At 42.6% G+C, this 15,517-nt stretch overlaps 1 protein-coding gene across 1 annotated transcript in view; it reads left to right on the top strand.

Annotated features, from left to right (window-relative positions):
- The first annotated feature begins 1,981 nt into the window (after nt 1-1,981).
- Nucleotides 1,982-15,517, top strand: part of UVSSA (UV stimulated scaffold protein A) — a 107,523-nt gene continuing 93,987 nt past the window's right edge. Inside the window, exons 1-7 of the mRNA XM_067567636.1 lie at nt 1,982-2,375; nt 3,729-3,826; nt 4,240-4,570; nt 11,120-11,240; nt 12,499-12,933; nt 13,984-14,096; nt 15,011-15,136. Coding sequence (XP_067423737.1) covers nt 3,729-3,826; nt 4,240-4,570; nt 11,120-11,240; nt 12,499-12,933; nt 13,984-14,096; nt 15,011-15,136 — 1,224 coding nt within the window. The 5' untranslated portion in view covers nt 1,982-2,375. The remainder of the gene's footprint in view (nt 2,376-3,728; nt 3,827-4,239; nt 4,571-11,119; nt 11,241-12,498; nt 12,934-13,983; nt 14,097-15,010; nt 15,137-15,517) is intronic.

The following is a 15,517-nucleotide window of genomic DNA, read 5'->3' as shown; positions in this document are numbered from 1 at the left end:
TTCCTGAGCACACTAATAGCAGATCCCAGTCTGTGAGTTAACAATGACTCACTTTATATGTAAACTGTACTAGTCTCAAGGGCCTCACAGTAACCTCTTCATCACAAAAATCCTGTAATCCCAACACAGTCTTCAAACTGATGCATTAAAAGTCTCCTGGCCTATGAAACAGCTTCCCAAAGGAAGTACTAGAATCTGCACTATTGCATCCCAGAAAGCCAGACTAAGAACTAGAAGGTAAGGAAAAGCCATGAAGTGGCAGAGAGATTGACTAGATTGGATCTCATTGTTTTTTCCCCATCTCTAACCTATGAGTTGATAATAGTTCTAAACTCCATCCACCCAGCTGGCTACAGGGCCCATTTGAGACTGCCTTTCAATTTACTGGACATGCAGCATGTCTACAAGCCACATTTTTCACTATGGAGTCTGCACAAAAAAAAAGCACCTTACAATGCAAAAGTGAAATGGGGTTAGTTGTGTCAGAGCTGGTGCTAGGCATAAGCAGACTAAGCAATTGCTGAGGGCCTGAACAGCTCAAGGGGCCCCCCTATTATTTATTTGTGTGTGTGTTGGGGGGGGGAGGGAGGAGGAGATGGGACAAAATATTCCTGTTTTGGGCACCCAATGGGCTAGTGGGCTAGCTCTGGCCGGTACTGGGGTGGGTACAGAGCTGTGAACACACATTTCTGTTTTTCTCCTCCCTTGCCTCCCACTCCTCTGCATTAGCTTCCTTAGGGGGCTGGGGTTCACACCAAAGTCAGACTAGTTTACATTGCTGTGTGTCTGAAAATATTCAGCAAATGTTTAACATACAAATTACTATGCTAGGTCCCCAGAGTCAGCATTTAATATTGTTGATAGAATGGTTTCCTTCTAAATTAAATTGTGGAGCAAGATGAATCACGGCAAGGAACATCAGCCTTAGAAGATGATGTGTCAGTCCCATCATGCAGGTTGTAGATAAATGCAGAGAGATGTAAAGAGCTATGGAGCGGTATGGCACATGGTAACCGGTGCTGGGGTCCGGTGCAGCAGAAACGCATCAGACAACAGAAGGAGGAAAGATTTTCATTTCTGTAACGCTGAGGGCCTCGAAGCTTTTCAACCTGAAATCGTGCAAGAAAATCCCCCCTCCTGACCCTAGTTGCAAAGAAATTCAGCCTCTGACCCTGGCGGAATGTCCCCCCGTGAATGGATTTAGCTTCTGCTGCAGACGCTCACAGGGCCCAGCCTCGGGCAGGGAAGCACCCTCCGGCAATCACTTTCGCCTGTCGCTTGCTCTGGCCCCAGGCTGGCGGTGTCTCAACGCCCCGGCTCCTCGCACGTTTGCTGAGGGGCGCAGTCAGCTCTGCTATATCCCGTGTCCTTAGCCCACGAGCAGCTCCGTGCTCCACCTCCCCCCGGGCGCTAGCATCTCATGGGCCGCCCCCCGACGTTAGCATCGCTGCTTTCCCGGGCTCTCTCCAGCATTGCGCCGTGCTAGGCGCTGTCTCTTTTAACCGCCCCGCCCCGCCCATCTGTGCCGACAGGCCTGACCAGGAGAGCCGCCTTCACAAGCCCCAGCCCGGCTCACCCGAACATCATCAACAACAACAACAACAGCAGCAGCAGCAGCAGCTGTGATGCGCAGCGTCACCGGACCGGCGGAGGAGGCGGGCGTGTTGAAAAGCGAGGTGACGTCAGCAGCCCGCGAGGACACCACCCCGGCCCGTTTCCGGTCCGCGCACGGGAGCAGCGCCGGTACGTGCCGGGGCGGGAGGCTCTGTGTGTCGGGGGGGAGGCGCGCGGGCGCTGGGGACGGAGAGGCTGGGGGTGGGGTAGGGTTGTTTTAAAGCGCGCGCCTGGCAGTTGATAACGAAGCCCCGCGGGGTTCTGCCCAGGCCGCTCCCAGAGTCGCCGTCAGTCGAACCTCTTCCCCCCTCCCCCCCCCCGCCAAGCCGGGGAGAAGCGGTGGGCTGGACCCATCCCTTCCTGAGGGGACTACGGGGCGTCTGTTCGTGCCGGGGTCAGCTCCGCTCCGCCAACCGCCCAGGGCTTCTTCGTGGGCTGCTCCGTGGCGAAGCAGGCAGGCAGCGGCCCTCCATGGAAGGGGGGCCTCCGCCTCCTTCTCCTCACCGACTCCTGTCAGCTGCGCTCCGCGGCTGTGGTGCGGGTCTCTGTGGGGGGCGGCTTGCGCCACCGCTGGGCGCTCGTGGGGCCCGGGGGTGAGACGCACCGCGGCACTGTTCGGGGGCCGTACCTTAAAAATAAGTCGCCTTAAAATTCCAGGAGCTACCAACTCTTTGAAGTGGGCCGCATTTCCACCTGCCGGTGCCTCGTCCCCTTGCACCGTGTGAACAGGCGCCGCCTGGGTAGCGCTGGGCCGAGTGAAGGTGGGGCGAGTCTTCAATCTTTCGCTTCCATGCCATTGCCCCTCTGGAAAGCCACCTTCCCTGCTGCTCTTTCGCCGAGGCATAAGATACCCCTGGGGGAATTCTGCGCCCAAATCGACATTCTGCATATTTGAGTTGTCAAAGTAGCCCCCTATGATCACACCGGCTGCAATGATTTCGGTCATTTATTTCAGGATACCTGTCCCCTAATGTGTCTGTAACAATACAGCTGACACACAAGATTCAGGAAATGTTTTTATGACAAGCGAGTTCCTTACTAGGCATATTAATACAGAACTTTGGCTAATAATTCATTTAAACTACAATATGGACATGTATTTCCTGCACCCCTCTGAAGCAGTGCAAAGGCTTGGCAGTCAGGGGTAAAGGAAGAGCAGAGAGAGAGAGAAGTAATTGCTGGGAAGGGGCTTGGATGTGAACCTAGAGGGTTGTTGGGTGTGGGTGGGAGAAGTATGAAATGGGTTTTTTTGGGGGGGAGAGGGAGTGTTAGGGATCCTCCCCTATGCAGACCCTTGCTGACACTTAGCCTCTCTGTCAGGCACAGCTGCCTCCATCCTCCTACACCCCCTTTCCCTCTGTGTCCTGCACCCCCTCTGTCTCGTGCACCCCCACTCAGCCACCCCTGCTCCCTTGTTCCTGTGTCCACCTGCACCCCCGTGCAGTGACCCCATGTATCTCTGCATGCCTCCCCTCTATCCCTTGGCACCCCACTCAGCCACTCCCCATGTGCTCCTGCAGCCCTGTCTTCATGAACCCCTACTCCCATTCAGCCACCACCCCAGTCTGGCCTCCCCACTACCCATTCTGAACACCAATCTGTGACCTCCAGGCAGCCTTGTGCCCCATGCTACCTGTCTGCCCATATCCTGTGCCTCCTGACCTGGCCCCAGGGGCAGGGCAGTGCTTTCTTTTCTGTCCACAACTGCTGCTCTCTGTTCTGGCGCCACAGTGGCCCTTGGTGGGAGAAAGGTATAACGGCAGCATGTCCCAGGCAGAATGAATTTTCTGCAGAGAAAAAATAATTCTGCAGGGCACATCAATTCTGCAAGTGTGCAGCGTGCAGCATTTCTGAGGAGTAATAAGCCTATGCCATTTGTCACATAGGTTCTTTGAGGTTAGCTTTTGCAAGTATATCTGCTCCCAGTCTGTAATATTATAATAATATTGGCCAGGTTAAGATCAGAGTATAAGCATTGGTTCAGGTAATGTAGTGAAATACCAGATATGCTGGCCTGGCAAACATTGAATATATATAAAAATAGCTAGTCAAAATATTAATGCCAGGCAAACAGAATGTGATTGTATTTATCTTCATTTTGTGTGTTTCAACAGATGGACCAAAAGCTCTCTCAGCTGGTTGAGGACCTCACAACCTCAGGAGGTCCTCAACTGAATCCAGAGAAAATGAAAGAACTAAAGAAAATCTGCAAGTATGAAGCTTGGTTAAATTATTTAGTTGAGGAATGTACTGGCCTACGGCTGTTCTAGTTTTTATATGAAATACTGTAAGATGATAAAATGCTAAAGAACTCACAGTGACCCATTAGTCTGGCCTCTTCCAGATTCTTCTCCTTTTTGCTTAAAGTAAATCTTCGGAAATTATTATTGCCTTGGGAGTTTAGGGAAACTTGTAGGAAAACGGGTGATAGTGGGTCTCTTCCAGCCCTTTTAAAAACCTCCTGTTGGAGTTTTTGGGGGTGATTTTTTTGGGTAAATATCTTTTAATCTCATGTCAAAACAGAAAGCTTCCTTTTTTCTGTTAAACAATATTTTTAATCGTAAAAGGACAAAATTCTTGCCTCCTGGTGATCTTGTGTCTGTACTGTCTGTTACTTTTCAAAAGGTCTTCAGATGAACATATTCGTCATGCGTATCATTTATTGATGACACAGCTGAATCAAGAACATGCAGAGATACGCTTCTCAGCTTTTCAAATTGTGGATGAGCTCTTCACCCGGTCACATCAGTTTAGGACTTTAATTATTTCAAATTTTCAAGAATTCTTGGAGCTCACAGTGGAAACAGACTATGAGCAGCCTCTTCCCCCACCAAAAGAAATAGCACAAAAACTGAAAAAAACAGCTATTAAATCTGTACAAGATTGGCATGAGAAATATGGAGAGGCCTACAAGAAACTCTCCCTAGGATACCATTTCTTAAAACAGAACAAGAAGGTATTTTTAATGTTTACTTCCACATGTTTACTTCTCCATGTCTACTTGTTAGGTTCTGGCTTTAGACAGATAAGGCTGACTTCTGGAAGATGTTGATTTCTCCACTGTAAGCAAATATAAAGGGATATATGTTGAAAACAAAGTTGAGATTTCCTTTTGTAACAAATACAGTGAATACTGGTTTTTCCTGCTCACTTCTTTATTGAAATTTACATACTTGGTTAGACATTTAGCTATCTTAGTAGCCACCAACTACCTTCCCCCTACGAGAATATCCAGGTTTGCAGTGTTGTAGGTGCATTGGTCCCAGGATAATAGAGAGACAAGGTTGATGAGGTAGTATTTTTTTATTGGACCAACTTGTGTTGGTGAAAGAGACAAGCTTTTGAGCTACACAGAGCTCTTCCTCAGGTCTGAGAAGGGTACTCAGAGTGTCACAGCTAATACAAGGTGGAACAGATTGGTTTAGCATAAGTAGTTAACATGCATTCTAAGTGACCATTCAAAATGAAGTGACCCATTAACGCCTCTGCAGTTATAGGACAAAAAGAATGTTAGTGGGTTACAGCTTATTGTAATAAGCCGTAAATCCAGTGTCTTTATTAAGACCATGATTATTAGTGTCTAGCAAAGTTCTGAATTTGAGCTCCCAGGCTCAACTTTTGAAGGTGTTATGCAGGTTTCCTTTGGGGACAAAGACTGAAGAAGAGCTCTGTGTAGCTCAAAATCTTGTCTCTTCCACCAACAGAAGTTGGTCCAATAAATGATATTCCCTTACTCTCCTTGTCTCAGGAATAGCTAGGGTCAGAATAGTATATGTTTAATTTTATGAATATGAAAATAGTGTGTGCATGTGTGTAAACCACTATCCTTTAGGGCTTAAACTAACCTTGAGTTGTAGGGGGTAGGAGGAAACTTTCCTTGTAGGCGCATAATCACATAACTGCCTAGTGTAACATTTATTGTAGCATTCTCTAAAGTAGCTGGTCTTTGCCACTGTTGGAGACAGGACACTAGATCAGATGGGTCACTGGTCTGATTCACTGTGAAATTCCTGTGCTTAATGGTGATTGGCTGGCTCCTCAACCTGTGCAATATCAATATAATGCTCCTTAAACTGGGAAAAGTAACACAAATGGTTGCCTGAAGTCACTTTGACTCCATTGCATGGATGGGAGAAGCATAGCTATTGCTTGTACCATGTGCCCCCACAAGAGAAGGGTGGTCCTAGTGGACCACCACCTACATGTCTATGGGCTGGTAGAAGCACTGACCAAGAACACTTTTTCCATTGGTTCCATTTTTGTTGGTCGGATGGTTTTTCTTTCAGATGCATTTTTTACTGCAGCTACCTACATCTGTCACCTTATTATTGTGGATCAGTGCAACATCTGTGTGGGGCTACACCTGTAGCCCAGAGAAGTTCATTTAGTACAGTATGTGCCTGCATAATAATTTTGCAAGATGTCTCACTAGGAGCATGTTATGCAGATATTCTGCACTGGTTTCCAGTTTGTTTCAAGGTGGTGTTTTGACGTAATCAGCCCTATGTATCTTGAAACCTGATTACCTAGCACACTTCACTTGCACAATTCTGTGACATTTGAAAGTAATATAGGTGATTAAGATGATATCCCATGACTAAAACAAAAGGGGTCTGTTGGAAGGGGATTAGGGCTTGATGAAAAACCCATTGACTTTAATGAGCTTTGAATCAAGCCCTTACTAAGGGGGATTGGATTCTGAAATGTTTCTCCCCCTTTGTGATGCCCTACCAAAAAGGACTAGTAGAACCAATGTATTGGCCTCATAGACCTTGCAGCATGGTTTGTCTGTTCTTCCAGGTGTTGGAGGAATTCAAAATGTATAAATAGCTTGCTGCTGTCCCTCCTCAACACCACCCTCTCCCTCCAAAAAACCCCCCCAAAACTTAGTTTTCTTTTCAGCTTATTTAAACAGCAAGAATTTACCTAGACCTGTACATACGACAAAGGAAATTAAGGACCCTGCTTGGAGGCAGCTTGCAAGCTATAGCCATAACCAAAGATTTTCTGTCTTTAAAGACGGCTGATTTACAATCTGAAGCTTTAACAGAGCAATATTAACTAAATCACTGCTATGTAGATAACTTCATTAGCTGGATATAGAAGTTACATTGCTTCGTTTTGCTGCCTCACAAGCATTCATTTCCACACACATCCACTCCTCTGTAGCTGAGTATTTTTAAACATATTGATAGTGTTCCTGGTGCTAAGAACTGTACCGGATAATAATAATGATGATACCTCACCATATTCCAACATGTAACTTTTTCTGATCAGAAAAGCTTCTGACTGGTGTGGGGAAATACAGTGGCAGGGCATGTTCTGAAGGCCACAGATAGAATCACAGAAGATTAGGGTTGGAAGGGACCTCAGGAGGTCATCTAGTCCAACCCCAACTAAATCATCCAGCCAGGGCTTTGTCAAGCCACACCTTAAAAATCTCTAAGGATAGAGATTCCACCACGTCTCTAGATAACTCATTCCAGTGCTTCACCACCCTCCTAGTGAAAAAGTTTTTCCTAATATCCAACCTAGACCTCCACCATTGCTCCTCGTTCCCTTCGCCAGCCAGCCTTTAATTCTGTTTCTGACAGACACTACTTTCTGCATAAGGAAGACTCAGCAGGTCAGCACATCTTAACTGAGTAGTGGGGGGATTGTATTTGAGAGCTACAAGACTCCTATTCAGATGAAGCAGTGTCAGTGCTATCTGCACAGTAACCCCAAACCTTTTCAGTCTGAGAAGGACATGAATAGAATTATGAACTGAGCACGGGTCTTCTGTGTGTCATGAAAGAACTATTATATCTGGGCCTACACATTTACTCGGTGAGCTCAACTCTAAAAAGTACGTGAACGTGCATGAGATGTCATAATAACAGATGTTGGTTGCGGGAAAAGGTATCAAAAGGAGAAGACCGAGTAAATTAGTCTAAACAAAGGGGTCTACTGACATGGTTCAAGAACTATGATGAAATCATGGTTGGTAAAAACAGAAGATGTAGAACTGAAAATGTAATGTCGGATTACATTACAAAATTGTGTCAGATATTAGGCCTAGTTAATGAACAAAATAATGAGAAGATGGGATATTTCCCCCATCACTCCTTTTTCAGGTCCTTAAAGAAAAAATATTTTTTGGGGGAAATATTAGAACAGATGGGGCTACTGAAGCAAGCTTCACCATCATGTTTGCCCCCCACACAATCTCCTGGGATCCTGAGCCTTTGTCATCCTAATCCTGAGAGATGTCTTTACCAGTCTGGCCCAGAGAGAGGGACCCAGTTAATATCGCTACTTCTACTGGCTCTAGCCGAATCCCAAACAAAACCTGGAATAAAATGGGCTCAGACTTTAATAACAACAGCTCCAGCCCATCTGAACTAACATCTTTTTTTTCTAAAAGGATAGTTCTTACCTTCTGGGATACCCTCTAAGAGATTGTCAAACAAGGGGGTTTTCCTTCTAAAAACTGTCTCCAGCAAAGGGAACACGGGTGTTTGTTAAAATGAAAGCCTTATTTAATATTTTATATTTCAAATGTGTCAAGTGTTTTTCCTTCTTTTCTTTATCTTCAATAAAAGGTTAAAAGGATGTTTAATGTGTTTGCTATGGTACGAAGGAGGCTGAGGTCGCTGTATATCAAACCCCAGAACTTGTTTAACACTATTTAATGTTGGACAATGATTGGATTATGTTGACACCTTTTGGCCCATCTATTCTAGCTAAATTAATACAACAGAGCCCAACTTCTACATCACTGGGCTGATAGGTATACACTAATGTTATTCCCAAGATTGAAGTAAATATTTTTCTGTTGTGGGATAGATCTTTTAAAGAAAGCTATTATTTAAACTAGCCTGAACTGTGTTCATGCCTCTCCACCTCAAATCCTGGTATGTCTCTCTGACTGTAGCATAAAGGTAAAGGCTTCTACTACCAGGACCAATAGAGGCAGAAAAATTACTCAAGTGGCTGACTCTCTAAATGAGGATATCCAACATAATTTCTCAAACCCCACTGAGCTAACACAGGGTAGTTCTATTTTAGCTTTTTAGATGCTCTTTCATTTCATAATGGCGAAACTGTTCCATAAGAGGTGCCACAATCAGCACTGGATTGGGATTTAGGAAGTCTTGGGTTGTAATTCTGGCTGTGTCAGTAGCTCACTGTGCAACCTTTTCACAAGTCAGAAATCACATTTGTATGAAATGTTACCTACTAATGTTACATCACATTCATTTACTATAATTAAAGATCAGAGGGAAACTTCCTGGGCTTTATTTCCAGAAGCCCTACATTCCACTGCTGCCAATAGCTGAGTTTCTAATGACAAGGAAAGGCCAAACTACCTAGGCAAGCCACTTTAACCAGTCTATGCCTGATTACCTAACTTTCAGATAAGGATGATAACTCTACCCTAGCTTTACAGGAATGTTGTGAGTCATAAACCATCATTGTTTGTGAGTGGCTCAGCTACTACAATGATGAACTCCATAGAAATGCTTCTGTATAAATAATCATTTCCATGATAATCCCATGGGTTTATTTGCTTTTTACTTTCTGAAGTTTACACCCTTCAGGCTGACATTTTCCAAGCTTTGGTTCTCTCTGTCAAAGGATGACATACATATAATTTCCCCCTGGAAAATTTGAGCACTGGAGGATCAGCTGCTTTTAAGCGAAAGTACAGAGTGGAAATATAGTTAAACTCCAGATTATCCAAACTGCCTGAGGGACATGGATTTTATTCGGATAATTGGGAGTTTAGATAATCTAGAGGGCAGGAGCAGCAGCTCTGTTGCTGCACTGTCATGGCCTTGTGACTGCAGGGTGGCAGAGGGTTCCCTCCTGCTCCTTCATCTGCCTTTCCAATTATTGCAATCACAAGGTGGGGGCACGGGAGCAAGGTCAGCCCTAGAGCAAATGGTGCCCCAGGTGAGGAGTGTCTCCGGCACCCCACTCTCCATTTGTTAAACTTTTGAATACCTTAGTTTTTACAGTGAGTGACAAACATACATGACTGGACAACAGTGTGTGAAACCCAGGACTAGGAACATATCTGTGTTTCCTGATGCCTGGCCTGTGAAGTATAGGTGCATGTTGTAGGTGAAAGGTTCTTGAAGCAGAAGGGGATGCTTGTTTGCTACACACTTGTAGAATGATTTTAAAATGGTACAGACATTTACCTTGAACTTCAAATTTTGCTCTCCTACTTTAATTACAGTCATGTGAAAAAGGGCAGTGGTTTAAAGCACATGATCTTGAGAACCCTGTGTGGTCTTTACATCACAGTAAAATAAAATCTTAAAAACATTATTTTATTTTGAAATAGGCTTTGTTTCATGCACAGCAGTTATGACCAAGGAAAATTTCATGTGGATATTCAGAATGTGAATTTAGAATCTTGGGAGATTACATTAACTTTAATGCTATCTTACACTGTGAACTGCTATGCAAATCCATACTTAGGAACTATTGTTCTAATGGAATTTAGCAATCTAGAAGTGCTCTGTGTGGTTCAAAAGCTTCTTTCTCTCTCTCTCTCTCTCTCTCCCCAACCGAAGTTAGTCCAATAAAAGATATTCCCTCACCCACCTTCTCTCTCATTGAAGTTCATGGAAGTTGATGATACTGAGTAACTTTCAGGATGAGATGTCTCATGTAACTACAGTGAAAGATCTAAAGCAACCAAAAGTCAGTTTTTTTTACATGCCAGCTCATAAATTTGCACATCAGAATATAGTTTTTTCCAAGGAAAAGTTTTTAAATTCTCAGGCTTTATCATGAACAAATTAAAACAACAAAGCAAAAAAACCTAAAATTTAAAATTAATAGAATCAAAACAGTAGAGGGGAGCCACTGTAAGGTGTATGGCTTAAAGTGTTCTGTGTTTTAAACAAGCAGAAATAAAGTAGGAATTAAATACAAAATAAGAGTTTGAGAAAAATCAACCAAAGCCCGGAAATTTAGTGTAAAAACCAAAGTTCAGTGCTTTAACTCACTGCATGTTGCAGAGGATATAGCTGGCTCCTGGTTTGCTTTGCTTGCTTCTAAAGTTCTTGGAAAAGTGGTATGTATGTGCAAGTAGCAGTTTTGTCTTTTACTCCAAAATTCTTGAGTTATATAGGTCTAGCTAGCATTAATCTTGTATATTATCTATCTAGTTCATATGTGACCTCTCCCATTACTGTAAGTGAGGGCCTTCCAAAATTATAAACTGTACGTACAACATATATTCCTCTCTTTGGCCTCAGACAGAAGAGAGAATGTTCAGGTTTCTACGTCTTATCTCATTTTCCCTTCTTAATGCCAATGATTCTCAGCAATCACTAATAAAAGTTACCATGGTTATTGATTCTGGGAGTAGGGGCAATAAAAGGAAGTACTATGGAGACTATCACTGATTACTGATGTTAAGGATATTTCACCATAGATAGGAATCTTAGGACTGTTTCTGTATTTCTTACAATGAATGTAACACTTTTCTTCAATTCCTCCTCAGGTGGATTTTCAAGATGTAAATGTCAGAACTCCAACTGAAAGGAGAAGGGAGGAGGAGAAACAGAAACGATTAGATAACATTTACAAAGAGAAAGCCAAAAGAGCTGAAAAAGAAATGGCAGGTGAGATGTTTCAAAAACATATTTTTAAAGTTTATTAAGAAATTGTGCTGTATAAAATACGGTCTCCAAGAAAGCAGCTATCCGAGTGGTAATGGGCTGTAGAAGTGGATGAAGAAAGTAGTGCATAGTTAGACATTGCGGAGGGTAAAAAAAGCAAGTGATATAGATAGTGCCAAGAGTTCAGGTAGAATGTGGAGTGATACAAAAGAAGGTAATTAAATGTCTCGGGCCCTGATTCAATAAAATACTTCGGCATACATGTAAATTCAAGTTGAAGGGTCCAGTTGAAGCCAGTGGCTGTATTTACATGCTTAAAGTTAGGCATGTGATTTAAGTACCTTTCTGAATCAGGTCATCAAACAGGTGTTTCATGCAGAGTATCTGTGTTCCAAAAGGCATTGCTAAATGTCACTGCAGGAATACTGTACTGTACATGGTGTAGGAGGTCCAGCAAAAGTTCTATGGGTACTTTTTGAATATCTGTGCGTATTAGAGGGCTGTTTCTTTAAGTAAGGGTTTTGTAGCAAACTAATTTCTACAAAACTGAAGGGTGTGGGCGTGGGTGTGGTGGGGAGACTTACCATACAGTTTGCAGCGTCACTGAAAAATACTTTTTGCACTATGAATATTTGTGTGGGTGAGGCTGTGCACTATGAACATTTATGTGTGGGTGTGGAATTTTAAACTGACTCTTAAGTTTCCTAAAGTCATTTTCAGCTTTTACCTTGAACTTCAAATTTTGCTCTCCTACTATAATTACATAATTAAAGCGCGTCTGGCTTCTTGTTCATAGATGCACCAGTAACCAGCCATAACAGCATAACTTTCAGGACTGTAGGATTTTTACCCAGTGACATTGCTGAGAATAATAGCCTTGTCTATCCATCTGCTGTACTTCAAATTTTATTAAGCAATTAAAAAGCCATCTTTGATAAGTGCTCTGAGATTTTCAGATTTTTGGGGGATAGGAAAGAGAAAGAGAGCTGTTCTAATTTGTACCTCTAGAGACTAGAGTATCATGTGATTTTTGATGTGGGAGGCTTTTGGAGGGGAGGATGGCAGGCATGAGGGCCTGTGTGCTTAGGAATATATTACTGATTTACAGAAAATGAATTGCCCCTTTCGCAGATATACGTATGATGTAAACATTGTACTCTTCCCTCATAGTGGGGTAGGGGAAGATAGTTTGTTCCACTTCTGAGCTGTAGGCATTTTGTATCGCGTTTAGCAATATTCTAAAACAGTTATCTCCTGACAGAAATGTCCCAGGAAATCCAAGACACTCTAACAGAGATGGAGAATTGTTTCCGTCTTTTGATGCCAGATCCATTTGACTTCACTGTGAATGACGCAGCATTAGAACCTATCACAGAAAGGACTGCTAATGAGGACACACCTACTTCCTCCTTATCCATACAGATAGCAGATCGCCAGCCATTTTTGCTTGGACACATGGATGATGAACAGCCTTGTTGCAGCAAGGACCTTCCTTCTGTTTCTTCAAGTCTTATAGTTAATAGAAACAGGGACTTGAATGAAGAGTTGGGGCTGCCTGAGCAAAAGGAAATAGACAGAGGGGAATGTTCAGAAATTGAAATAACTGCTGCTGCCACTGATGACGACTCTGAAACCTTTGTTAGGAACCATGGGCTTGGTTCTCATAAATACACTCTCAACCTTGAAATCTCCACAGGTACCTCCACTGTACTATATAAATAGCTTGAGAATGTTTGTATCTGAAGTTGAGACATTAATTGCACACTTAATATTTTAAATCTCAGTACTCTCTAGAAGATCCCCTGCTACTTCTGGCAACTCATCTAGTAACCATCCTTCAATGCAGGTTGTGTTGGACGCGCTTTACAGATTTTACTAATCAACCATTTTGGTTAAGATTTAATACATGGCATTGTAAATGAATTACAGCACCTAGAATAAGATATGTTTCCTGTCATGAAATGCTTGCATTCTGTTTGCAGTATGTATATAATTATTTGGGGTGAAGGGCGCGGATGTGTTTGTGTTTTCAGTACTTTAAATTTAGTGACCTCTGTCGTGACCCTACAATAATATGCTTGTGTTGTAATGGGGAAACACTTTTTAATAAGGCAATCAAATGCTCAACACTTTGTAAAGAGTTATCATAAAAATAGTGAATAGAGTGCTGGTAGCAAATGTTTTCAAAGATGATTATACCTTCTTAATATCATTTCAAGAGGTTGAGTTATTTGTAGAAAAGTCAGATACACTTAATTCTAGATGTTTCAGAAAGTTGGGTGCCTTACTGTAAACTGTACGTGTGCATAAAATTAACTACAATTTCATATGTAAATAGCAGTAAGATATTGGCCATTTCTGCATACATCTCTGGGAATTGTGAAAGCTTAACAGGCAGTTGCATTTTTTGCACAGGTAATTGTATACCTGCCTTTTTGAAAATTGGGCTCCTGGAGTTGTTGTTTGGAGCAGGAACCAACTTTTCATTGTGTGTGTATTGTACCCGGTACAATAGGGTCCAGATCTCTGAGTGGCCCCTCTAGCATTACTGCATTACAATTATCCTGGATTCACATGGTGATCCCTAAGCGATGCTGCCCTTTTTCAGGGTTATGCAGCACAAGGAAAGCATTTCACCCACTTCCTTCTCTTTGGTCATTGGGTTAAGTATTTTTAGCATGAATGCCGAACATAGTAATATTGTAATAAAGATGTCATGCTTGTCTTTTTTCTCCATTTTCAACAGATGTGAAGGTGCGTGAGAATGAAGACAATACTGCCATAATAAACAGTATTATGGATGCGCACAAACTCATCAGAAATAAATTCTTGCCATCTGTGCAGTCCTGGATTCAGTTGAGATGACTTCTGCCAAGAAAAATTAAAAAAGCTCTTTCCCCTCTTCTGCTTGCTTTCAGCCTGTCTTCCATAAATGCTAATACCCATTATGAAACCACATAATTCTGGGACCCACGTAAAGGCCATGTTGCCAAAAATTACAAAAACCTAAAGATGGTGTGGCTGCACCAAACTCAGTTTCTGAGAGTAAACTAAAAGGCTTATGTGCACTTGTGTGCTGAATCTTTGGTCTATGTACATATGGGAAAGACAACAAGTAATAGAAGTGGCGGAGGGTAAAGTTAGAAGAAAACTAAACAGAAAGCAGATTAAACTCAGAAAAAATCATTGGTGTAGCTATGTGAGGTGGGGAGGGTGGTACTAATTGGCTAAATATAAAGCTGGGTTAGGAGCTGGCTATCAGTGCTGCATAACTTATATTTGAGTGCATTCAACATTGCTTATGCCTCCTAGCACAGTACATGAGCTTTTTATTTTTGAAGATGTCAGTTTAAATATGCCCTATATGGTTGGTTTAAAGTGAAAATTAATTTGTCTTTATGAGCTAAACTGACATTAGAAAATCACTTCTTCGTTCAGCACAATTGGTAGTGTCTGCTCAAAAGCCTGTTGCTGGGGATAGTAGGGAATTTTGTATACTGAGAGGTGCACTCGCAGAGGGAAACTTATACTGCATCTGCTTACTCTTTGTTTGACTAGCTGCTGCTATCAGCTCTTACTCCTTCAGTTAAAAGAAAGTTTGAAAGAAGTGTGGGTAAAAAGAGAGAATTGGGATTATCAGTGATTACTTAGCATTGTAGCAAACTGCTTTATTGCATTGCATGTTACAAATGGATGAAAACTGGTAATTTTTTCTTTCTTGGGGATGTGTGTAGCGGAAATAATAAGAATGTATATCTCTTGCTTTGTAGTTGTTCACCAAAGCAGGAATAAATGATGACTCTCTAAGATGTGCCATTGATTTTAAGAATAAATTAGAGACTGCTATGGAGAAACATAAGGAAATGAACATTGACTATAAAGAGAGGAAAAGAAAAGTGGTGAGTGTTTTAAATTAAACATTTCCCGAGTAGACAATTACACACTTGACTTGCCCACAGAAAAATATAAAGCTCGCAAAATATTTCTTCTTAGGCCCTAATTCTTGCAAACTCTTAAGCTTCTTCTTTGAATGATGTTCCTGTGGGTGTTCCACTGTAGGTACGGCAGTCCCTCTGTGCTTGGGATTGGAAATCTTCATCAGCAGTGCCTGTCGGACGACACAGGCACACCTCCCTCTTCTTGCACTGTGCTTGGGATGGATATATATATATACACACATAGCGCTGTGCGGTCCGACTGCGTTCCTTCTCTACTGCCTTTGATCTGGGATAGAATCTGCAGCAGAGCCTGCTTTTCCTATTCCCTCAGTAAATAGTGCC

This window comes from Emydura macquarii, unplaced genomic scaffold (genome assembly GCF_026122565.2).
Source record: "Emydura macquarii macquarii isolate MOO-44397 ecotype Brisbane River unplaced genomic scaffold, CSIRO-AGI_Emac_v2 contig_2795, whole genome shotgun sequence".
NCBI lineage: Eukaryota > Metazoa > Chordata > Testudines > Chelidae > Emydura > Emydura macquarii.
The sequence above is the reverse complement of the archived record's forward strand: the minus strand, read 5'-3'. Positions and strand labels throughout refer to the sequence as shown.